The sequence below is a fragment of the Garra rufa genome, chromosome 13 (genome assembly GCF_049309525.1).
Source record: "Garra rufa chromosome 13, GarRuf1.0, whole genome shotgun sequence".
Lineage (NCBI taxonomy): Eukaryota > Metazoa > Chordata > Actinopteri > Cypriniformes > Cyprinidae > Garra > Garra rufa.
In genome coordinates, this window is record NC_133373.1 from 44,810,496 (window position 1) to 44,835,742 (window position 25,247).

A 25,247-nucleotide genomic window follows, 5' to 3' on the forward strand; every position below is an offset into this window, starting at 1 on the left:
TGTCAGAAAAACGCAGGGATCTCATGAAGCTTTTGTTCTGTTGCCAACAACTAGCTTGTAAGTGGTTTGATTTCGATTAATCGTGCAGCTCTACACTGTTTCTGAACCCTAGTGAGCTGTCTTGCTGTCTACTGCCTACATAGCCGTCTAGCCAGCTTTCTGCAAAAACTGTCTTCCTTTTGGATCAGTCTTTGTGTTGAGCATGTCTCTGAAATGCTGTCTAAGTAGGCAGCTCTATTCTCTTCCTTCATCTGCACTTTCCTCATAATGATCTCTCCTGTAGCTGAAGACAACCTTGCAGCCAAGTAGAGGCTCCGCCCCTAAAATATCAAACCCCTCCCACCGCTCATCTCCTGTAAGTGTGTGTGTGTGTGTGTGACACACACCAAAGCAGCTCACGCCAGAGACGGCCGGCGCGTGACACGTGTGCATGCCTGCATGCGTGTTGTAGAAAGTTTCAGAAGAAATCTTTGCATGCATTTCTGTTTAGATTTGATGTTAATGTTTCTGCTGTGAAACCAGACCAAACACTTTTGCATCTTTGTGGTGAGGTTTGTATCAGTGGTTTTAGGTCATTGCGGTACTGTAGTAGTTTTTATTTGTATTTATAAAAAAATAAATATATATATATATATATATATATATATATATATAATTGTATTTTTTTTTCTGTAGTAGTTTTTATTTGTATTTATAAAATATATATATATATATATATATATATATATATATATATATATATATACTTTTACTATACTAATATTTTTTTTTTCAGAATCTCAGTTTTTTTTTTTTATTAATATTTTTAGTACAACATTAAAATGAGAAATGTTTGCTAAAATGTAGTTGCTTTAATATTTTAATTTATTTTAGTATTTTTTTTATGCTTTTATTTTACCTATAATAACCCTTGTTTTTTTTTTTTTTTTGGTAGTGAAAAGTCATTTTAAGAAAACAAAATTAAAAAATATAAAATGAAGTTAAAATAATCATGAAAAATAAAAACAAGAAGGAATATTTATTTATTTTTGTGCTTTTTAGTGTATACACACCAATATAGAGTTCCAAACTGGAGATTGTTAGTTAATGAAAAACTAATAATTAATTTAATCATTAAAAAAAAATAAGAAATATATTTAATTCCTTAATTTTCTTAACCTAATAGTTATTTGAATTATAAAAAATTATATAAATATGTTTTTAATTGCAAACAATCAAAATAAAACACCAAAAAAAGATAAAATATTTAATTAAACTTCTGTGAACATTTGATTATTTATTTATAATCAAACAGCATCAAAAAAAAGTATATATATATATATATATATATATATATATATATATATACTTTGTTTTGATGCTGTTAAAAAATATAAAATCAAGTAAAAAAAAAGCATGAAAAATAAAAACGAAGGAATATTTATTTATTTATTTATTTATTTTGTGCTTTTTAGTGTATACGCGCCAATAGAGTTCCAAACTGGAGATTGTGAGTTAATAAAACACTAATAATTAATTTTAATCATTAAAAAATATTGCAAAATATATTTAATTCCTTAATTTTCTTAACCTAATAATTATTTGAATCATACAAATTATATAAATATGTTTTTAAATGCAAACAATAAAAATAAAACACCCCAAAAAGATAAAATATTTAAATGAACATCTATGAACATTTGATTGAGGGTTAAAATAAATTATTAATTTTTAAGCTGTTAAAAAATATATAATCAAGTTAAAATAAACATGAAAAATAAAAACAAGAAGGAATATTTATTTATTTATTTATTTAGTGATTTTTAGTGTGTACAGACCAATATAGAGTTCCAAACTGGAGATTGTGAGTTAATGAAAAACTCAATGAACAACTAAACGAATTATACATTTTTTTTTTTAATCATGGAGTGATTTTAAAGTGATTCACAGAAACAAATTAAACTTATTATCTCCAATTATAAAATCAAAATGTAAACATTGCATGTTCTGACAAAATAGCAAAATCTATGTTGTGTTGTGTAGTGTAGTGTTAGTGTAGTAATAGACTTTAGTTGTTTGTTCAGTTAGTATTGTTTGTGTGTAGTTGTACCTAGACATGATTCTCTCACTGTTCAGTTGTGTATTGGAGCAGGGGCTGATGGGAATTGTGATGTGTGTGTTTAGAGCGGTGGAGGCAGCGCTGCTGATTTTGGGGAGCTTGCAGCACGCATGAAGAATCTGGAACTGGAGAACCAGAGTCTACACAAAGGTGTGTGTTATGAGATTCTCATAGCCTTGCATTTGTGTTTCGGTCAGGATGGAAAATCGAACATATTTAACAATACTAATTCACATTCTGATTTCATATGATTTATTTGGTCATTTTGAGGACGAATGCATGAACTGTGTTTAGAAAAGAAGCAGTCACTAGTCTCAAAAAACTAAAAACTATTCACTAAACAACATTATAAATGTTTGCATGCAGTGTTATTTTACTTCGATACTAAAATTCTATACTATTATAGTTTTTGTATTTTGAATTCGCTTTTATTTTCATAGTTGTCATTTCAATTTTATTTTTACTCTTTAGTAATTAATTTTCACTTTTCAATGTAATTTTTTGTCATTTTTACTATGTTCTTTCATAGAGTTATAGTTAATGTATTTTTTTATTACTATTGTAGTTTATTTATATACTAGGCCTATTATAGTTATTATTAATGTTTTGAAATGGCTTTTATTTTACATTTTCCTTTTCATTTTAGTTTAAGTTTTGGTTTTTGTTCTTTTTAACCCCTGCAAGTGATATTTTATTTGAGTAATAATTCTATACTATTTAAATGTTTGTTAGTATTTTGAATTAGCATTTATTTTCATAGTTTTCATTTCAGCTTTAGTTTAACATTTAGTCATTTTACTGTGGTACTATAAATGGTTTTAATTTTATTATAAATGTTATTATGGTTTTTAGTATTAATATCGTTTTTTAATTATATATTATAGTTTTTATTGATGTTTTGAATTTGCTTTTCTCTAATATCTTTTCAAAAAAATGTTATTGTTTTATTCATCTCATTTCTGAGTTTTTATTCTTTTCTGTACAGCACTTTGGTCAACTTTGGTTATTTTTATATTGTATTTTATTTTTTAAATGTGCTTTGCAAATAAATATTGCATTGCATGGTATTGTAGCTTTTATTTTCAGATTTTATTAGTAATTTTAGTATGTGCTTTTATATGCTTCTTATTACTATATTGTGTGTTTATATACTATTATTGTTTGTATTAATGTTTTGAATTGGCTTTAATTTTCACTTTTGAATGAAATTTTTAGTTATTTGTACCATGTTCTTTCATATAGTATTATTGTTTTTGTTACTATTATAATTATTATACATTTTTTGAATTAGCTTTTATTTTAAGTTTTCATTTTAATTTGTTACATTTTTGGATTTTTAAAAAATATTTTGTTAGATTTTGTTCTTTTAAATATTCATTTAATGTTTTCATTTCAGTTTTTATTTTATTTCAAGGTCATTTTAGTGCTTCAAGTTAATTACATTACGTAATTTGTTTTATTTTTAGTTTTTTTTTAATCTTATATTTATACTTTAATTACTTTATACTTATAGTTTATACTTAATGATAACAAAACGTTTTGATTAAAAATACCTTGTTTGCATGCATTTAAGCATAAAGTCTTTATCTCTTTTAATCACATGCATTGGATTTAATTGTAGCAAACCTTATATAAAATAAAGCATAATATTTACATCCAGACATGGTCAAATAATGCCACATATTTATCGTTCAAACTGAACAACAGTGAGTAATCATATTTGCATATGAGCTGTCATTTATGTGCATTTTGTCTAATTTCCTGCAAGCACTTAATTAATTGTTGTCATTGTTTTTCTCAGTGGTGGAGGAGCTGCGTTCTGCTCTCGGAAAAATGGAGAGTCGTGTGTCAGCGCTGGAGAAGCGGTCCTCACCACCAACCGTTAACGGCACCGGTCCCGCCGCTCCTCAGAAAGCCCCGCCTGCTCCAGCCAAACAGGTAGAGGAAGATGAGGATGAGGACGACATCGACCTGTTCGGCAGCGATGAAGAAGTAGACGAGGAGGCCGAGAGACTGAAAGAGCAGCGGCTACAGGAATACGCTGCCAAAAAGGCCAAAAAACCCGCCCTCATCGCAAAATCATCCATCCTGTTAGACGTCAAACCTGTGAGTGCTGCTACAGGGATTGTTGATTTGTATATTTTTTATATACAGTGGTACGTGAAAGTTTGGGAATCCCTTGTAGAATCTGTGAAAATGTGAATAATTTTAACAAAATAAGAGAGATCATACAAAATGCATGTTATTTTTATTTAGTACGGTCCTGAGTAAGATATTTTACATCAAAGATGTTTACATATAGTCCACAATACAAAATAATAGCTGAAATTATTAAAATAACTCCCTGCAAAAGTTTGAGAAACCTTAGTTTTTATTACTGTGTGTGGTTACCTGGACGATCTACGATTGTTTTTTTGTTTAGTGATGGTTGTTCACGAGTCTCTTGTTTGTTCTGAACAGTTAAACTGAGCACTGTTCTTCAGAAAAAATCCTTCTTCATTTTCCAGCATCTTTTGCATATTTGAACCCTTTCCAGCAGTGACTGTGTGATTCTGAGATCCATCTTTTCACACTCAGGACAACTGAGGGACTCAAACACAACTATTAAAGAAGGTTCAAACACTCACTGATGCTCCAGAAGGAAACACGATGTATTAAGATACAGAGTGCATACATTTTCTGCCAGTCTTAGTAAACGATATAACTGCAGAAGAGTCAAGTTTTAAATAGGACAAATGTGACCCTGGACCACAAAACCAGTCTTAAGTCGCTGGGGTTTGTTTGTAGCAATAGCCAAAAATACATTGTATGGGTCAAAATTTTAGATTTTTCTTTTATGCCAAAAATCATTGAGAAATTCAGTAAAGTTCATGTTCCATGAAGATTTTTTGTAAAATTCCTACTGTAAACATATCAAAATGTAATTTTTGATTTGTAATATGCATTAAGAACCTAATTTGGACAACTTTAAAGGTGATTTTCTCAGTCTTTTTGATTTTTTTGCATCCTCAGATTTCTGATTTCAAATAGATGTATCTCGGCCAAATATTGTCCTATCCTAACAAACCATACATCAATAGAAAGCTTATTTGTTGAGCTTTCATGTGATGTATAAATCTCAGTTTTGTCAAATTTAACCTTATGACTGGTTTTGTGGTCCAGGGTCACTAATATGGAAACTCATTGGTCATTTTTGAACGCGATGCTATTGGTCTAATAGGATTCAATGATCTATGCTAAAAGTGATATCGCCAGAACAGGAGAACGGCTGAATGGATTTCAAAACGGTAAAACTCAACTTGTTACCTAGAATGAGCCCGTTTCCAAAAAAAGTGGAGTGTTCCTTTAATAATTCATTCAAATGAATTAAACACTGAAATAGACTGCAGCAATTGATATTTTGTCTCACATTATTTTGTTTAATTTAGAATTGCGTGGAAATCATGATCTCTAAAAAACTAAACTATGTAAAAACTAAATAGAAATGTGTTCACAAAATAAAAACAAAAGTCAAACTAACAAAATTGTTCATGAAATTAATAAAAACGAAACTAAATTGTATTGCAAATTTAAAAACTATATTGAAATGAAACAAATTTTAAAAAGCTAAACTATTATAACCTTGGTTTTGTAACTAGTAAAAGTTATGAATGGCCGGTAACTTAAAAATGTAGTAGCTAAATTGGCTGGTGAGTGAAAAAGCTCATTTCAATGCCTGGACCCAAGTCAACAACCTGTTTTTAATCTGCGTTCACAGTGGGATGACGAGACGGACATGTCGAAGCTGGAGGAGTGCGTGCGGTCGGTGCAGATGGATGGGCTGCTGTGGGGCGCCTCCAAACTGGTTCCTGTGGGTTACGGCATCAAGAAACTGCAGATCAACTGCGTGGTGGAGGACGACAAGGTGGGAACAGACTTCCTGGAGGAGGAGATCACCAAGTTTGAGAACTACGTGAGTAACATTCTCTTTAAAGGTGTCAGAATGCATTGATACGATATTTTAAATTGTTCTGTGATATCTACATAGAAGGTATATGAAATAGGAAAGGGCAAACATTCTCTAGAAACTGGTCCATTTACAACCCAAGGATTTGTCCCTAGAATGATCTGTTATTACCTTATTTGGAAGGTTTATGAATATTAATGAGCTCTGCTCTGATTGGCTGTTTCACAGAGTGGCTCATTCACATTCTATGGCACCTTTGACTGCGCACCTTAGTCTTCAAATGCCATGTAAAGCTTGACGTGTTTGTTTTGTGTTGCAGGTTCAGAGTGTGGATGTCGCAGCGTTCAACAAGATCTAACACACACACAAACATGTAAACAATCACGTTTCTGCTGCTGGATGGATATCGGTTAATAAAAGAACTCAAACGTATTTGTTTGTCTTGGTCTCTGTCTTTTATGCTGACCACATCTCTCATTCAGGTATTTGATGGATACACGCTTCATATAAGGTGCTTAAAGTACTTAAATTTAACTTTTTGAAATGTAAGGCCTGGAAAGCCCTTGAAAATAGCTTCCTGACAATGTATCTATGAAGTAAGTTATTTTTGTTTACAAGAAGGACAATACGCAAAATGAACTACGTTGCCGTGATCCTTTTCAGTTCTTCTTTAAAGGGGTCATCGGATGCAAAACTCACTTTTCCATGTTGTTTGAAGATTAATGTGTGTTGTCAGTTTGTGTACACAACCACCCTACAGTGATACAAATCCACCCAGTGGTATTTTTTTAATTTTTAAAAGTAATATCCCCTTTTTAAAATCAGGTCATTCTCAGCTTCTTGTTGTGACGACACACAGACAGAGGCCCCTCCCACAATAGTTGATTGACATGAGTGCCTTACCTTAGCCCCGCCCTCACCGAGCTCAAACAGTCCGACTCCGATCGCCATCGTGTCTCAGATTGAGCGATTGAGGTGTTCTGTTGTTGGATGTAATGATGAACATAGCAGTCGTCATTCACTCCCGACATCTGAGCCGCTGAAGATGCTGAGGATTAGCGTTTATTTTCGTTTTTAAAAAGGAAAGCACCGACGCTGATCTACATAATGTTCTGCCTCTGTTTGTGCGAATTGTTTGTGATGCAGCTTCACCCACAGCAGAAGTGAGTATAAAGGTTTTTTATGCATCTTTGCGAATGGCCTTTCTTAATAATGTTCTTGTTGGCAAGTTTCGGGGCTAAAGTAAACATTGCAGCTCATAATCCCAGAAGAGAGAGGGGCGGGGCGAGCAGAGCTCATTTGCATTTAAAGAGACCATGCATTAAAATGAGTTGAGATTTTGACAAGGTAAAAGGGTGTTTTTTTACACTACTATTGAGTAGAGTTAGGGTACTCGGACTTGAGTACAATTTTTAGCAGACTCGGATTCAATCTATTTTTAATCTATTTGATTCAACTGAACTGATCGAATCACTAAAAAGAACAACTCAATCATTACAGAATCTGCGCTGTGTTTTTGTGCTTTAAGATAGCATTTCGTTTTTGTAGTGTCACTGAGGTACTAGTTTTTATTAATATTATGAATGATTATTTATTAATCTTTTTTTTATTATTGTTATTTTAAATGTTTTTATATTTCAATTAAAGTTTAGGTTTTGTTGTTTGTTTTTTGCCATTTTTATTTTTTATTTTTTTCATACCTATATAGATTTCAATATTTTTTTAGTTTTAGTTATTTTAGTAAAACTAAATGAAAATGCAAAATGTGGCCTGGGCAAATAGCTGAATTAAAATTAGTCAAATAAAAAAGGCGATACAGTATATATCAATAGGGTTTTTCCATAAGCTTTTTGTGAGATTTGGAAGAAAACTCATTAATCTGTTGTTTGACCTCCATCAATTTCATATTACAGTATCTGTAAACAGATATTTAGATACATAGGCTATTTGATAGATATTCAGATATTTGGTGTATAGATATTTAGACTGATATTTAGCTGCATATATATTCAGGTAGATATCTGATGGATAGATATTCAGATTAGATGAATATAAAAACACCAAAAAAAGACTTGAAACATAATTTAAATGTGTCAGAACAACCGTTGCTATTTACAGTCATTTATCAATTGTTTTCAATTATGATGTATGCTGAGCTCTTTATTTAGAGATTGATGCTTTAAAATAATCATTTAACTTTTAATAACTCTTTAATTGTATTCTTTCTTTCAACTACATTTACATTCCCAGATTACAATACTTTGTTATTGTTGTACAATATAAATGGTCAGGAAAGAGTTAAACTCCAGGATGTGGAATCAATTTCACTCCGCTGGAGTGACTCAGGATTCTCGCGTCTATTTGATTCAAATGAACGAATCACTTAAAAGAACAACTCAATCATTACAGAAACCTGCGATGTGTTTTTTTGTGCTTTAATAGCAATGTTCATGTTAAAACTAAATTATTTCTTCAACGAAACACCGCGTCTTAAATCACACGCAAAGTCATTTCTGATTTCACGATTCATTTCGGGATTCATTTGGGAGTCGTGATTCCCGAGTCAATCAAAAGACTCGTTCAGAAATCCAGCATCTGCTCGCTGCGATCGTTGTGCTGCTAGAGATCCGCTCTATTCCAGGTGAGTTTTGAAGTAAAATCATTTTTAATTAAACACAAAGAGATGATTTTGAATCTTTCTTCTATGCTCTGTTTTGCTTGTGGATGTTTAAGTTTCTTCATGCTGTGCGAATCATTTCATGATGTAGGGTAGGCTATACACTGCAGCTTTGTAATGCATTGTAACAAAAAGTATGTATATGTGAGCTGTGTTTTTGATTTCTCAACTATTTGTGTCTTAAATTGTTTGCACGAGTTTAAAAGTCAGATCTGTGTTTGCATGACAAATATAGGCTGCATATGTAATGTATAGTATAATGTATATAGTTTGTGAATAGGAAAGTGTTTATGTGTTAAAGAAGGATGATGACTGTCTTCTTCATGTCTGGGCTTGACATGAGCTCGACCCCCAAACCCGCAGCAGTTTTATGGAGCTCTTTGTCTGAACTCTGTTGTTCCCTTTGAAGTGTTTTATGGGCTCTTCAGACTCTGCTGTACTGCATTTGTTCAGATGTTTGATGGCTCTGGTTTCTCAGATTGTGATTGAATGATGTTCTTCTGCAGGATGTCAGTCAGGCGGTGTCTGTCAGTGTTTCTCATGATGTTTGTGACTCTCAGCACTGAACAAGAGGACAATGAAGTTCTGAAATACAGCGACACACAGCAAACCACAGACCAGGTCAGATTCATGGTGGATTTCACTCTTTTATATGCATTATATTGTTATTTTACAACATTTACTTCATAATTAATGCATTAATTACCTTTTTTTATCTATTTAATTGTTTTCATGGCAATGAAGCATTCACATACGTAATTCTCAATTATTACAATACCGAAAAGGTCCTGACACAAATGTGTTGTTTTTATGTTCAAATCAGAATAAGTTAAATTCAGTAAAATAAATACCACTGTTACATGTACTTAAAAGATTCTTTACCATTTGCAGAATGTATTTCAATTATTTTTTTTAATAATTAATAATATATTTGAATTTTAATTTAAGTTATTTTTAAATAATTAATGTTCTTTTATAGGTACTATTATAGTTTTTATTAATAATCTTTTAATTTAAGTTATTTTTAAATAATTAATGTTCTTTTATAGGTACTATTATAGTTTTTATTAATAATCTGAATGTTTATGTATATATTTTTTGTTAATTATTATTATGTTTTTATATTTCATTTTAATTTTAGTTAAGGTTTTAAGATTTCACTAATCTTTTTTGTTTTAGTTATTTAAGTAAACAAAATGAAACTAAATGTAAATGCAAAATGAGTAATTGTAAATAAAGTGTCTTTTTTTAAGGTTTCAAATAAGTTCTTGGAGAATAAAATGTCAAAATTTGGTTAAAATAAAAAAAATTGGGGTTTTTTTGCTTAGAAAAACAAAAATGCAATTAAATTAAACTGAAAGCTTTTTATTTATTTATTTTTTTTAAAACAACAATTTAAAGCAGTGTTACACGAATTGTTTTTCTGCTTAAACCCTTTTTCGTCTTTGACCCATTTACATGTATTTACATGTATATATTTATATTCATATAATTGATATTATATATATAAATATTTTTGATATATAAGCAGCATATTTGTCTTTAATATATACATGCATGTGTGTGTATTTATATATACATAATAAATATACACAGTACTCACACAATTCAAGTTTAATTGCAATGTTTTTTTTTTTCTATTTCAAGTAACTAAAATTGTCTTATGCTTTTAGTTTTTCTTTAATGAACCCTGAATGTGTGTTTGCATTTAGATTGAACTTACATTCTCTACTGGCAACTTGAGCGATACGACGAACAAACCTCCATTACCAGGTCAAACACAAACGAACACACACTTACAAAAATATCTTCTTACTCTTATTACGAGGATATTTGACCCTCACAAGAATAGACAAACCTGTAAATAAAGTGTCTGACTAAAGTCTAAGATCTTTGGTAGTATAATTTCATTGGAAGTGTTATAAATTTTTTATTATATGTTAATAAATAATAAATAATTATATTAAATGTACTGTTGCTGTCTTACAGATGTTGATGAGTGTCGACAGGGCGACCCGGGGCCTTGCGGTTACCATGCCAACTGCACAAACACACCTGGATCTTACCTGTGCAGCTGTTTTCGTGGTTACCTGATGAGCGCAGAGGGATGTAAAGGTATGCAAGAAAAACTCAACACGAGTACATGATATAAACATGTCAACTGACTTTCTCAGAAAGATTCTTCAAATTAAAAGAGAAAATAAACTATGAACATCAGATACGTATCATTCCAATACTGTCTCACCAATGGATCCTCTGCAGTGAATGGGTGCCGTCAGAATGAGAGTCCAAACAGCTGATAAAATAATGCACAAGTAATCCACACCACTTCAGTCCATCAGTTAACATCTTGAGAAGACAAAGGCTGCATGTTTGCAAGAAACAAATCCATCTTTACGGCATTTAAACATTACTTCCATAATCTATAATAACGCTTCCTCTAGTGAAAAACTCGTCTGGTCTGAATCAGGAGAGAAATCTGCACAGATCAAGCACCGTTTACAAGCCAAAACAGTCCTTTTTCGCTTCTCAAGATGTTAATTGATGGACTGGATTGATGGATTACTTGTGGATTATTTTGATGTTTTTATCAGATGTTTGGACTCTCATTGTGACGGCACCCATTCACTGCAGAGGATCCATCATCATGTTCAAGTGGGGAAATACAAAGGATTTCAACCAAAAATGCAGATCTTCATGGGAACAGATTTGGAGAAATGTAGCATTCCATCACTTGCTCACAAATGCAGTGAATGGGTGCCGTCAGAATAAGAATCCAAACAGCTGATAAAAACATCACAATAGTCCACACCACTCCAATCCATCAGTTAACATCTTGAGAAGACAAAAGCTGAAACAAATCTACATTAAGATGTTTTGAACTAGAATACGAGTCTAGAATCCATAATACTGCTTCGTCCAGTGAAAAAGTGGTCTGGTGTGAAACAGGAGAGAAATCTGCACAGATCAATCACCGTTTACAAGCCAAAACAGTCCAAAAACAGAGACATCAGGAGACCTTTGAGACCTGGAAGAAGCGTTATTATGAATTATGGACTCATGTTTTAGCCAGAAGCAATGGTTAGAAGTTGAAAAAAATGCAACTTTTCACTTCTGAAGATGTTAGCTGATGGACTGGATTATTGTGATGTTTTTATCAGCTGTTTGGACTCTCATTGTGACGGCACCCATTCACTGCAGAGGATCCATCAGTTTAGAAGTTCATAGACAAATATGTTCAAGTGGGGAAATACAAAAATCTTTATAGGAACAGATTTGGAGAAATGTAGCATTGCATCACTTGCTCACCAGTGGATGTGAATGGGTGCCGTCAGAATGAGAGTCCAAACAGCTGATAAAAACATCACAATAATCCACAAGTAATCCACACCACTCCAGTCCATCAGTTAACATCTTAAAAAGACAAAAGCTGAAACAAATCCATCATTAAGATGTTTTTAACTAAAACACAAGTCTATAATCCATAATAACACTTCCTCCAGTGGAAAAGTGGTCTGGTCTTAAACAGGAGAGAAATCTGCACAGATCAAGAACTGTTTAAAAATCAAAACAGTCCAGAAACATAGAGACATCAGGAGACCTTTGAGACTTGGATAAAGCGTTATTATGAATAATGGACTCATATTTTAGCCAGAAGCAATGGTTAGAAGTTAAAAAAATGCAACTTTTCACTTCTGAAGATGTTAACTGATGGACTGGAGTGGTGTGGATTACATTAAGATGTTTTTAACTAGAAATTAATACAAGTCTAGAATCCATAATACTGCTTCCTCCAGTGAAAAAGTGGTCTGGTCTGAAACAGGAGAGAAATCTGCACAGATCAAGCACTGTTTACAAGCCAAAACAGCTCTAAATATGTGGCTTTATCAGATGTTTGGACTCTCATTCTGATGGCACCCATTCACTGGTGAGCAAGAGATGGAATGACACATTTCTTCAAATCTGATCTGTAGTTTTCAGCTAGGTTTATGAGTTTGAGACACTGTGGCTGTGATAATTGTGTTGTGTTGTTGTTATTGTGTGTTATAGATGTGGATGAGTGTGCGTTAGCTGCAGTAACGGGTCTGCAGGCGTGCGGAAGTGGAGCCGTTTGTACAAACACAGCGGGATCTTTCACCTGCTCGTGTCCGGTGGGATTCGTGCTGGCGCTCGATGGACACAACTGTGTCGGTGCGTTTAGTATCTGTGTTTCATACAGCTGAGGCCAAAAGTTTACACCCCCCTTTCAGAATCTGCAAAATAAGAGATATCGTACAAAATGCATGTTATTGTTTATTTAGTACTGACCTGAATAAGATATTTCACATAAAATATGTTTACATATAGTCCACAAGAGAAAATAATTCTTAATACTTCTTGATTCTTAATACTGTGTTGTTACCTGAATGATCCACAGCTGCGTTTTTTTGTTTAGTGATAGTTGTTCAGCAGTCCCTTGTTTGTCCTGAACAGTTCAACTGCCTGCTGTTCTTCAGAAAAATCCTTCAGGTCACACAGATTCTTTGGTTTTCCAGCATTTTTGTGTATTTGAACCCTTTCCAACAATGACTGTATTTTTTGAGATCCATCTTTTCACACTGAGGACAACTGAGGGACTCATATGCAACTATTACAGAAGGTTCAAACACTCACTGATGCTTCAGAAGGAAAAACCATGCATTAAGAAACGGGGGGTGAAAACTTTTGAACAGAATTAAGATTTGTGCATTTTTCTTATTTTGCCTAAATATCACATTTTTTAATTTAGTACTGCCCTTTAAGGGCTACAGAAGATACTTACATGTTTTTCAGAAGACAAAATAAGTTAAATTTACCCTGATCTTCAAATTCAGAAAGTTTTCACCCCCCGGCTCTTAATGCATGTTTTTTCCTTCTGGAGCGTCAGTGAGTGTTTGAACCTTCTGTAATAGTTGCATATGAGTCCCTCAGTTGTCCTCAGCGAGAAAAGATGGATCTCAAAAAATACAGTCATTGTTGGAAAGGGTTCAAATACACAAAAATGCTGGAAAACCAAAGAATCTGTGGGACCTGAAGGATTTTTCTGAAGAACAGCAGGCAGTTTAACTGTTCAGGACAAACAAGGGACTCATGAACAACTATCACTAAACAAACAAACACAGCTGTGGATCATTCAGGTAACCACACAGTTTTAAGAATCAACGGGATGTAAACTTTTGAACGGGGTCATTTTTATACATTCAACTCTTATTTTCTCTTGTGGACTATTTGTAAACATCTTTTTTGTGAAATCTCTTATTCAGGTCAGTACTAACTAAACAATAACATGCATTTTGTTTGATCCCTCTTATTTTGTCATTTTAAAATAATTAACATTTTGCAAAGTCTGAAAGGGGGATGTAAACTTTTGACTTCAACTGTATATGAAATGAACAGTGTCGTTTTGCATATCTCTGGCGTAATTGTGGTGTGAATATCAGCTGAATGTTTAAACACAGTTCTGTGTCTCTGCAGACGTGGACGAGTGTAATTTTGAAGAGAGCTGCCGGAGGGAACTGGGTAATGTGTGTGTGAATACAGACGGCAGCTACACGTGTGTGTGTCAGACTGGATTCAGAGAGGACAGAGCTGCTTGTGTCGGTAGGAGTCTGTCTGTCTGTGATCATAGTATTAACTCGTATATCTTACGCTGCTTTATCATTTGTTCTGTGTCTGAATCTACACTTGGCTCAGTAAGAGTGACAGACATTATGATGAAGAGACATCTTTTACAAATCTAGTTTAAATGCATGTGCTAAGCAGGGTTGTTTTAGTTTTAAGTAATATAATATAGTTTTTATTAATATATATATATATATATATTTTTTTTAATTTTAAATTATTTTGTCTTTTTTTTTAAATATGCCTATATATTTTTTTATTAACTTTTATTTAAGTTTTAGTTTTTTAGTTATTTTAGTGCATCTAGGTAGTCAATTTGAAATTTCATAGTTTCCTTGGCAACTCTTTGAAAATAAATAATTGAATTATTTAGTTAAAGTTTAGTAACAAAAAATGTTTTATGGAAGTTTTAGTTTAGTTAGTAACTATTTTATTAGAAATATTTTCAAATGTTTTCTTGTTATAGTTTGTGTTTTTAAAAACATCTATATTGTTTGCAACAAAGATTTTGATTTAATGACTCTAAAAAAATATTTTTCAATGATTTTGTTGTGAAGTAAATTAATTTTTATAAATGTTGTTTATTTATTGTAACAAATGCCCATTTTGATTTGTGAATTCTTTATAATACAATACAATAACCTTATAATGTTTTTCAGATTTTCAGCCTATTAGTGAGATTTTTCTTAATTCTCAGAAGTTTATTTGCCACAAAAGTGCATACAAAAAACTGAAAATATGGAAAGTTTGAATGCATTTTAGATTAACTGAATGTATGAGAAGAAGTTGAACCCTTTCACATCATAGAGTCAGTCGCATGTTGATGTTCATGTTTGTGTAAAGCTTTGGCTGTTCTTAACCAATGGCTTGTTTATATTCACAGCCTGTCTGTCTGCCTTTAACCTGTCTGTCTGTCTGTGTGTCTCTCAGGTGCTCAGTGTCCAGGTTTTCTTATATGTGAAGGTAGTTGCTGAACTTGTCCTTAATGCTGCATTGTTTCACCTCTCTGAAAGCTTACTTAGGTTTCCTCATGACTTTCTACTGCATGCTGAATTTACCTGCTTTATATGATAGATTTAGTGTGTGTTGTAACTTTGTAACTTTAAGAGTGTGTATTTAACTAAAGAGAGATAGAATGAACAGATGATGTTGTCGTCAGATGTGGATGAGTGCGTGGAGGAGCAGCACGTGTGTGTCGGTCGAGGCGAGTGTGAAAACACACTGGGCAGCTACAGGTGTGTGTGTAAGCGTGGTTACCGTGGCAACGGAACATACTGCACAGGTGAGTGACACAGACACAGAAACTTTTATAAAGGTTTATGAGGGGCAAAAACTGAATTAAATAATGTAAAATAAAAATATGTGAACAATTTTTAAACATTTGTGTGTTTCCATTTTATATCCTTTACATGGATGCACTTTCTATCTTTTGCTTGCATGCATTTTTTATCCTTTGCATGCATGCTTTTTATCCTTTGTGTGCATGCATTTTTTTCTCCTTTGCATGGATGCACATCTTCTATCCTTTTCATGCATGCCTTTTTATCCTTTGCATGCATACATTTGTATTATTACTATTGTTTGTGTGCAAGCATTTTCTCTCATTTGCATGCATGCATTTTCTATCTTTTGCATGCATGCCTTTTTTATCCTTTGCATGCATGCATTTTCTGTCCTTTGCATGGATGCACTTTCTATCTTCTGCTTGCATGCATTTTCTATCCTTTAAATGCTTGCATTTTTTATTGTTATTGTTTGCATGCATGCTTTTTTGTGTATATTTATTATGTGTATATATAAAGACACTCACATACAGTATATATTTTGAAAATATTTACATGTATATATTTATATTCATATAATTTATATTATATGTAAATAACTTATACACAAAACATATTTCTCTTAAATATATACATGCATGTATAGAGAGAGAGAGAACTGGGAAAATACAAATATGTTGTTGAATTATTGAGATTTATAAAATTTATTATATAAAATGTATACTTATATTATAAAACATCAATATTTTAATTATTATTATTAATTAATTAAATAACTAATCTATTTATCTACATCTAAAACTACAATTTAAAAATGTCACTTGCAATAAAATAAATGTTAACTGAATTTTTTTTAAATAAAATTAAACAAGCTAAAACTAAAATAAAAAATGGATAAAATCTTAAAACAAAAGCCACTAAAAAAAAACACAGCAAAATTACCATTTTACCATATAACAAAAATGAAAATGGAAAATAAACCAATAAAAACTAATTCAAACTATTCATAAAAACTATAGTAGTACCTCACTAAACTACGCTGACTCTGAATCTATCCACACAGACATAAATGAGTGTTTGTCTGGGGATCACGGCTGTGACGTCAACGCTCGCTGTGGAAACATCATCGGCTCGTATTTCTGCCAGTGTCTTCAGGGATACAGTGGAGACGGACACTCCTGCTATGGTTAGTCTGAGATCTGGATCCATGCAGTCTAAATAATATTCTGATGAGGATGATGCTCATGTCTGTGGTTTGCTCAGATGTGGATGAATGCGCTCAGGATAACGGACTCTGTGAACACGACTGCACAAACCAGCCAGGGACGTACAGCTGCATCTGCAGCACTGGATACACAATCACTGCAGATCTGCACAACTGCACAGGTGTGAGACACCAGTGGGATTGACTTCAGCACCACTGAGCTCAGTCAGACTTACATTCAAATCCACTCAGTTGAATTTACTTCAGTGTGATTCTTCTGAAATGAATTAATTTCATTTCAGGTTCATTCAGTTTTGTTTGCTGCACTTGTTTGTGTGTGTAGATGTGGACGAGTGTGTGCGCAGTAATGACACGTGTGAACAGACCTGCACAAACACAGCGGGTTCGTTTCTCTGCTCGTGTCAACGCGGGTATCAGCTGCACATCGATGGACGCAGCTGTGTGGGTCAGTGCACTTTCAGCTCAAATATGGCCAGTTAAAGAGTCTGCTTTCTGTTTTCTGTTCTCATTCACAGCTTTTTGTGTGTTTTTTAGACATAGATGAGTGTAAACTGCAGAACGGAGGCTGTTCTCACGAGTGCACAAACACACCAGGAGGTCACGAATGTCATTGTCCCATCCCTCTGCTGCTGGACCACCGCAACACCACCTGCGTCAGTATGTAATACGTGTGTGTGTGTGTGTGTGTGTTGTGAAGTATGTTTTGCATGAACAATTTTATAAAGCAACTCCTTTATAAAAAAAAAAAAAAAGAAAATCCAGTTTTCCATCCTTTGCATGCATTTTCTATTCTTTGGATGCATGTATAGATCCATTTTCTATCTTTTGCATGCATGCATTTTATATCCTTTGCATGCATGCATTTTCTATTTTCTGTATGAATGCATTTTCTATCCTTTGCATGCATGCACTTTCTATCTTTTGCTTGCATGTATTTTCTATCTTTCGCATACGTGCCTTTTTATTCTTTGTGTACATGCATTTTCTATCATTTACAAGCATGCATTTTTAATCCTTTGCATGCATGCTTTTTATATATTTTACATGCATTCACTTTCTATCTTTTGCTTGCATGCATTTTCTATCTTTTTATGCATGCATTTTCGATCATTTGCGTGCATGCATTTTATATCTTTAAAATGCATGCACTTTCTATTTTTTGCTTGCATGCATGCATTTGTTTATCATTTATGTGCATGCATTTTCTATATTTTGCATGCATGCATTTGATATCTTTTACATGCATGCACTTTCTATTTTTTGCTTGCATGCATTTTCAATTTTTTCATGCATGCCTTTTTTATCCTCATTGTGCATGCATCTTTTGCATGCATGCATTTGATATCCTTGGCCTGCATGCATTTTCTATCTTTTGAATGTGTGCATTTTCTATTCTTTCCATGCATGCATTTTATATTCATTTAATGCATACATTTTCCATCCATTTAATGCATGCATTTGTATCTCTCTTTTGGTAGATGTGACCTCATGTGTCCTGAGAAATGGTGGATGTGATCATATCTGTTCATTGGGTGCTGAGGGTCGCATCTACTGCAGCTGCAGAGCAGGATGGGAGCTAAGCACAGACCAAAGAACCTGTATCGGTAAAACACAAAAAACTGATTTATATTATCCAGTACCACACACAGGATTTTTTTATATAAATATGACCTGCATGAATTGTCTAAATCTGAGAAAAATGGTTTTGTTTGTTATTTTAACTGATTATCAACAAAAAGTTTTTAATTGAGTAAAATACAAACATTTTGAATAATTATTATTATTATTATTAAGTACTGAGTCTCTCTCTGCAGATGTGGACGAGTGTGTGAGTTTTAATGGCGGCTGTGAGCAGGTGTGTGTGAATTACCCTGGCGGTTTTAATTGCAGCTGTCGCTCGGGCTTTGAGTCGCGTAAAGACGACCCGACAAAATGCCAACGTGAGTCACAGCTACTCATACACACTGACACAATGACACATGAATGACCAGAACACGCTCCTCACGACCATACTTCATTTTCCAGCGCTGTGTGAACCTGCCTGTCTCAACTCTGGAGTGTGTGTCGCTCCGAACACCTGCGACTGTCCAGCGGGATATCCTGGACCAGGATGCTCGGGTAATGAGCTAATATCATATAATTATTATTCGATTATTTTTGTGGAAACTGATACATTTTAATTTTCAGGATTCACAGATGAATAGAAAGTTCAAAAGAACAGCATTTATTTGAAATATAAATATTTAGTAACATGATAAATGTCTTTACTGTAACTTTTAGTCTATTTAAAGGGGTCATCGGATGCAAAACTCACTTTTCCATGTTGTTTGAACATTAATGTGTGTTGGCAGTTTGTGTACACAACCACCCTACAATGATACAAATCCACCCAGGGGTATTTTTTTAATCTTTAAAAGTAATATCCCCTTTATAAAAACAGGTCATTCTCAGCTTCTTGTCTGTGTGACAAAACACAGTTGATTGACATGAGCGCCTTACATTAGACCCGCCCTCACCGAGCTGAAACAGTCCCAATACGATTGCCATTGTGTGACTCAGGTGCAGAGGAAGACTCTAACTGAGTGATTGAGGTGTTCTCTTGATGGATGTAATAATGAACATAGCAGTCGTCATTTACTACCGACATCTGAGCCTCTTAAGAGGCAGAGGACAACATTACTCTCATTTTTAAAAGGAAAGCGCCGATCCCGATCTACATATGCATCTATGTTCGTGTGAATCACTGGTGATGCAACTTCACCCACAGCAGAAGTGAGTATAAGGGTTTTTTATGCATCTTTGCAAATGGCCTTTCTTAATAATGTGCTTGTTGGCAAATTTCGCCGATAAATGTGGCTAAATGCAGCTAAACGCAGCTAAAGTAAACATTACAGCTCATAATCCCACATCAGAGAGGGGCGGGGCGAGCAGAGCTTGTTTGCATTTAAAGGGCCCATGCAATAAAATGAGCTGATTTTTTGCAGAGCTGATTTTGACAAGGTAAAAGGGTGTTTTTTACACTACTATTGAGAATTTTTAACCAAAGTATATTATAGACTTTTCATTAAGACCCTAAAGAATCATATGAACTTGTGGAAAATGGGCATTCGATGACCCCTTTAGTCTTTGCATATTAAAAGTATTCATTTTTGAATGCTATTTTTTTATCCATGCATGCATGTGTTTTATGATTGTACTGTGGTGTGTGTCTCAGCCATGTGTACTCCACCCTGTGCTCATGGAGGATCCTGCATGAGGTGGAACGTCTGTCTGTGTCGTCCTGGCTGGACAGGTGATGGTTGCCACACAGGTAACGGCTGACTGCACCTCCACACACACACACACACACACACACACACAAACACACTGATGACAATGTGTGTGTGTTTCAGCCGTGTGTGAGCTGCCGTGTGCCAATGGTGGACGCTGTGTCGCTCCAAACACCTGCCAGTGTCCCTCCGACTACAGCGGACCGCAGTGTCTCACTCGTAAGTGTGTGTGTGATTTAAAGCATTGTTTTCTGTAGATGTGTACTGAAGGTGTGTGTGTTTGCAGCGTTATGTTCTCCTCCATGTGTGAATGGAGGGAAGTGTGTGGACATCCACACTTGCAGCTGCTCAGACGGATGGACAGGAGCTCGCTGTCAGATAGGTGAACAAACACACACACACACACACACACACACACACACACACACACACACACACACACACACACACACACACACACACACACACACACATTTACACTGCTATTTAAAGAAGAAATTCACTTCCAGAACAAAAATTTGCAGATAATTTACTAGGGCTGGGCAAATTGGCTTAGAATCAAAATCTCGATTAATTGAACATTTTAACCCGATTACGATTAATGAACGATTATTTTATTTATTAATAAAATTATATTTAATTATATTTATATAATAATTATTTTTTTGCCCTCATAGTTCACTGACAGGTTTTGTACAGTAAATATGTTCACATATTACAAGCGAGAGATTTTTGGATGAAGGGTGCATTACTTGATTTTAAAATAATTGAAGGAAACACACTATCTACGATCTATGATTATTAATTGAACATCAGTGTTGAACAACTGAAATTAAAGCAAGCATTGCTTAAAACGAAAAGTCACATTTTTCTTAAATTAGTGAAAATAAATAACTTGCACTATTGGAAACAAAATAAATAATTTTCAATGTTTTTCATATTAAAAGTAGAAAATAAGCAGTATCTCCTCTAAATAAAATTACCCTTGTATATCCTGTAAATACTTTTTACTGTATAAATACTGTTTAAGCTCTCCATCGACATGTCGGCGGAATAACGTAACGGAGCGCTTGTGTTTTTTAAAGGGAAAGTAATTGAAATAATCTTCCTGGAAAAATTTTAACGATTATAGGTTCTGAATGTCGATTTCGATTATTTTTCGATTAATCGCCCAGCCCTATAATTTACTCAGCCCTTTGTCATCCAAAGATGTTCTTGTCTTTCTTTCTTCAACCGTAAAGAACTTATGTTTTTTGAAAAAAAAAAAACATTTTAGGATTTTTCTCGATATAGTGGACTTCAGTGGTGCCCCTGAGTTTGAACTTCCAAAATGCAGTTTAAATGCAGCTTTAAAGGACTCTAAACGATCCCAGCCCAGGAAGAAGGGTCTTATCTAGCAAAATGATTTATATAATTTTTAACCTCAAATGCTTGTCTTGTCTAGCTCTGCGTGTTCTCTGTGTATTCTGGTTAAAGACAGTTAGGGTATGTTGAAAAACTCCTACATTTAATGTTCTTAAATTAAACTAAATAAATTTTTTTGAAAGACACTAATACTTTTATTCAGCGAGGATGCATTAAATTGATCAAAAGTGACACTAAAGTAATTTATAATGTTACAAAAGATTTCTATTTCAAATAAATGCTGTTCTTTTGAACTGTCTATTTATCTGTGAATCCTGAAAAATAAAATACATCACAAAAATGTTGTGCAGCACAACTGTTTTCAACATTGATAATAATCAGAAATATTTCTTGAGCAGCAAATCAGCATATTGGAATGATTTCTGAAGGATCATGTGACACTGAAGACTGGAGTAATGATGCTGAAAAATCAGCTTTGATCACAGAAATAAATTACATTTTAAAATAAATTCACATAGAAAACAGATGTTTTAAATTCTAATAATATATATAGAATTTGTAACGTATTTTTGATCAAATAAATGCAGCCTTGGTGAGCAAAAGAGAATAATTTTTAAAACATTTAAAAATTCGTGTGTGTGTGTTTTCCTCCTCAGAACCTGTCAGGTGTGTGTCGGCGTGTAGAAACGGTGGTGTGTGTGTGGGACTCAACAGATGCCAGTGTGTGGATGGATTTATTGGAAGCCTCTGTGAGACAGGCATGTGACATCATTCAGTATTCAACTCACTGTGACATCATTATTTATAATGTAATAAGTCATTCGCGTAATTATTTAACATCGCAACATAGTTAATAATTATTAATTCACTTTAATGACATTAAGTTATTAATAATTAAACAAATCTGTTTTCACTCATTAATATTATCTTTTGCTTACATACATTTTTATCCTTTGCATGCATGCATTTTCTATATTTTGTATGCAAACATTGTCTATCATTTGCATGCATGCATTTTCTATAATTTGCATGCATATGTTTTCTATCATTTGCTTGCATGCCATTTTTATCCTTTGCAAGCATGCATTTTCTATATTTTGCATGCATGCATATTTTATTATTTGCTTGCATGCATTTTCTGTATTTTGCTTGCATACATTTTTATCCTTCGCATGCATGCATTTTCTATATTTTGTATGCAAACATTGTCTATCATTTGCATGAATGCATTTTCTATAGTTTGCATGCATGCATTTTCAGTATTTTGCATGCATATATTTTCTATCATTTGCTTGCATGCCATTTTTATCCTTTGCAAGCATGCATTTTCTATATATTGCATGCATGCATATTTTATTATTTGCTTGCATGCATTTTCTGTATTTTGCATGCATATGTTTTAAATCTTTTGCTTGCATTTTTTATCCTTTGCAAGCATGTATTGTCTGTAAATGGCATGCATGTATTTTTTATATTGTTTGCTTGCATGCATTTTCTATAATTTGCATGCATGCATTTTCTTCGGTTTAGTCTGCACTGATTCTTTTGCTAATTTCAGTTTGCAGTGATTCTTCTGTTTATTTTGGTTTATGGTGATATTTTAGTGAGGTTCAGATTCTGTTCAGTTCAGCCTGCAATGAATCTTGTGTTCAGTTTGTAGTGTTTTTTTGCTTCTGTTCAGTTCAGTCTGCAGTGATTCTTCTGTTTTGTTCAGATTCTGTTCAGTTTAGTTTGCACTGTGTTCATGTAATTGTGTGTGTGTTTGTGTGTGTGTGTAGCTGTCACTACGCCGTGTGTTCCTCCCTGTCAGCATGGTGGCATCTGTGGGCCTCTGAACACCTGTGTGTGCGCGAAGGGGACGAGTGGCATACGCTGTGAGAAACTGTAAGAGAACCCACACACACCCCTGATGTTATTGAATGAAAGAATACAATCTCATCTCTCACCTCCTCTCTTTCAGCACATGTCCCGTTGTGACAACAGTGGTCAGTATGGCTCGCGCTGTGCGGAAAGGCTTTCGGGAGAGTTACGTGGACCGCTGCGGACCGCTGGGAGTCCAGCTGTGTACTAAATACAGGTCAAACACGCACACATGTTGGGTTTCCATGTTTTATGGATTCATTACATATATGTATTGGTTTTTAAACTGTACAAACTGTATTTTCTGTCCCCTTATTCTAACCTCACACCTAAACCTGCCCCTTACACAAAACTTTCTGCTATTTTAGATTTTCAAAACACTTAATTCTATATGATTTATATGCTGTTTTCCTCACGGGGACCAAAAAAATGGTCAAGGTCAAAATGTACTGGTATAACTATGTGGGGACATTTGGTCTCCACACAGAATCTTTACTTTGAGTTTAGCTTAGTTTTTAATTTCCTAAATTCAAATTAGATTTATTTTGGCCACATATCTTGGATTTCTTGTTATTTTTGGTGGCATTTTTGCCTAAAGCACCCATTCATTTCATTAGTACTGATTCTTCTGTTAAGTTTACAGTGATTCGTCAGTGCAGTTCAGATTCTGTTCAGTTTTTTCAATTTTTTATCCCTTGCATTCATGCGTTTTCTATACTTTTCATGCATCCTTTTTGGGTCATCCAAGGATTTTCGGTCCTTTGCATTCATGTATTTTCTATCTTTTGCTTGCATGCATTTTCTAAAATTTGCATGCATGCATTTTCCAGCCTTTGCATGCAAAAGAGCTTTTGTAGGCTCCTTTGTTTTGGTTCAGTCTGCACTGATTCTTATGTTAATGTCAGTTTGCACTGATCCTTCTGTTTAGTTTACAGTGATTCTCCAGTGCAGTGCAGATTCTATTCAGTTAATTTTCTATTCCTTGCGTGTATGCGTTTTCTATACTTTGCATGCATAAATTTTGGTCATTTGCATCCAAGCTTTTTCGGTCCTATGCATGCATGTATTTTCTATCTTTTGCTTGCATGCATTTTTTATCCTTTGCATGCATGCATTATCTATATTTTGCATGCATGTACTTTCTATATTTTGCATGCATTTTTTTTGTATATAATTTTTTTTTGGGGGGGGGGGGGTTGGATGGGGATTCTGAAATGAGTTCAAGACTAAACATTTGTTGAGTTATACATGACATTCATGAGTTATACATATACATTCAATATTATTACAATTCATAATAGCTGTTTTCTATGTGACTATGATCAAATGTAATTTATTCCTGTGATCAAAGCTGAATTTTCGACATCATTACAGTCTTCAGTGTCACGTGATCCTCCAGAAATCATCTAATGTGCAGATTTTTTGCTCTGCTTCTGATTATTATCAGAGTTGAAAACAGTTGTGCTTTTTGTGGAAACCATCATACATTTTATTTTTCAGGTTCTTTAATGAACAGAAAGTTCAAAAGAACAGCATTTGTTCAAAATAGAAATATTTTTACTGTCACTTTGATGAATGTAATGTGTTTTCTGTGTTTGTAGGATAAATCAGGCGCGTGTGTATCTGCAGGCGTATAGAGTGGGCTACAAGATTCAGTGTCCTGACAAAACAACAAGATAAACAACATTGTGTATTTTGCACATTGTGCATGTGTATTTTTACAGATTAATAAATGTATTTTTATGTGACTTATTTACGTGATTGTGTGATCCTTTTTGAGTTGCTGTGCAAATGTTTAACTGAGTAAATCCAGAACTACCATAGATAGATAAAAACAATGCATCATACATCACTTCTGCTTTCAGTGCTTTTTAATGCAGTCAT

General features: G+C 33.7%; 2 protein-coding genes across 2 annotated transcripts; both read left to right on the forward strand.

Moving 5' to 3' along the window:
- Positions 1–255: 255 nt before the first annotated feature.
- eef1db (eukaryotic translation elongation factor 1 delta b (guanine nucleotide exchange protein)) lies at positions 256–6,476 on the forward strand. The gene is made up of 5 exons (XM_073816398.1): positions 256–355; positions 2,164–2,248; positions 3,900–4,204; positions 5,856–6,050; positions 6,364–6,476. Exons 2-5 carry the CDS (start codon positions 2,209–2,211, stop codon positions 6,400–6,402), a joined length of 579 nt encoding a protein of 192 aa, XP_073672499.1. The 5' UTR covers positions 256–355; positions 2,164–2,208; the 3' UTR covers positions 6,403–6,476.
- Positions 6,477–8,633: 2,157 nt separating this feature from the next.
- On the forward strand, positions 8,634–25,115 carry LOC141283709 (uncharacterized). Its single transcript, XM_073817023.1, has 21 exons — positions 8,634–8,685; positions 9,228–9,342; positions 10,434–10,494; positions 10,711–10,836; positions 12,772–12,912; positions 14,215–14,340; positions 15,521–15,643; positions 16,708–16,830; positions 16,908–17,030; positions 17,192–17,314; positions 17,404–17,526; positions 18,348–18,473; positions 18,684–18,809; positions 18,895–18,987; positions 20,084–20,179; positions 20,262–20,357; positions 20,425–20,520; positions 22,160–22,261; positions 23,282–23,387; positions 23,464–23,580; positions 24,965–25,115. The coding sequence occupies exons 2-21, from the start codon at positions 9,229–9,231 to the stop codon at positions 25,041–25,043; spliced, it is 2,220 nt and encodes a 739-aa protein (XP_073673124.1). The 5' UTR covers positions 8,634–8,685; position 9,228; the 3' UTR covers positions 25,044–25,115.
- Positions 25,116–25,247: the final 132 nt, after the last annotated feature.

Coding starts and splice junctions, on each gene's coding strand:
- eef1db (XM_073816398.1), top strand. CDS start 2,209: ATGAAGAATCTGGAACTGGAGAACCAGAGTCTACACAAAG. Junction 4,205..5,855: donor TCCTGTTAGACGTCAAACCT/GTGAGTGCTGCT, acceptor CTGCGTTCACAG/TGGGATGACGAGACGGACAT. Junction 6,051..6,363: donor TCACCAAGTTTGAGAACTAC/GTGAGTAACATT, acceptor TTTGTGTTGCAG/GTTCAGAGTGTGGATGTCGC.
- LOC141283709 (XM_073817023.1), top strand. CDS start 9,229: ATGTCAGTCAGGCGGTGTCTGTCAGTGTTTCTCATGATGTTTGTGACT. Junction 16,831..16,907: donor AGACGGACACTCCTGCTATG/GTTAGTCTGAGA, acceptor TGGTTTGCTCAG/ATGTGGATGAATGCGCTCAG. Junction 18,810..18,894: donor CGACCCGACAAAATGCCAAC/GTGAGTCACAGC, acceptor TTCATTTTCCAG/CGCTGTGTGAACCTGCCTGT.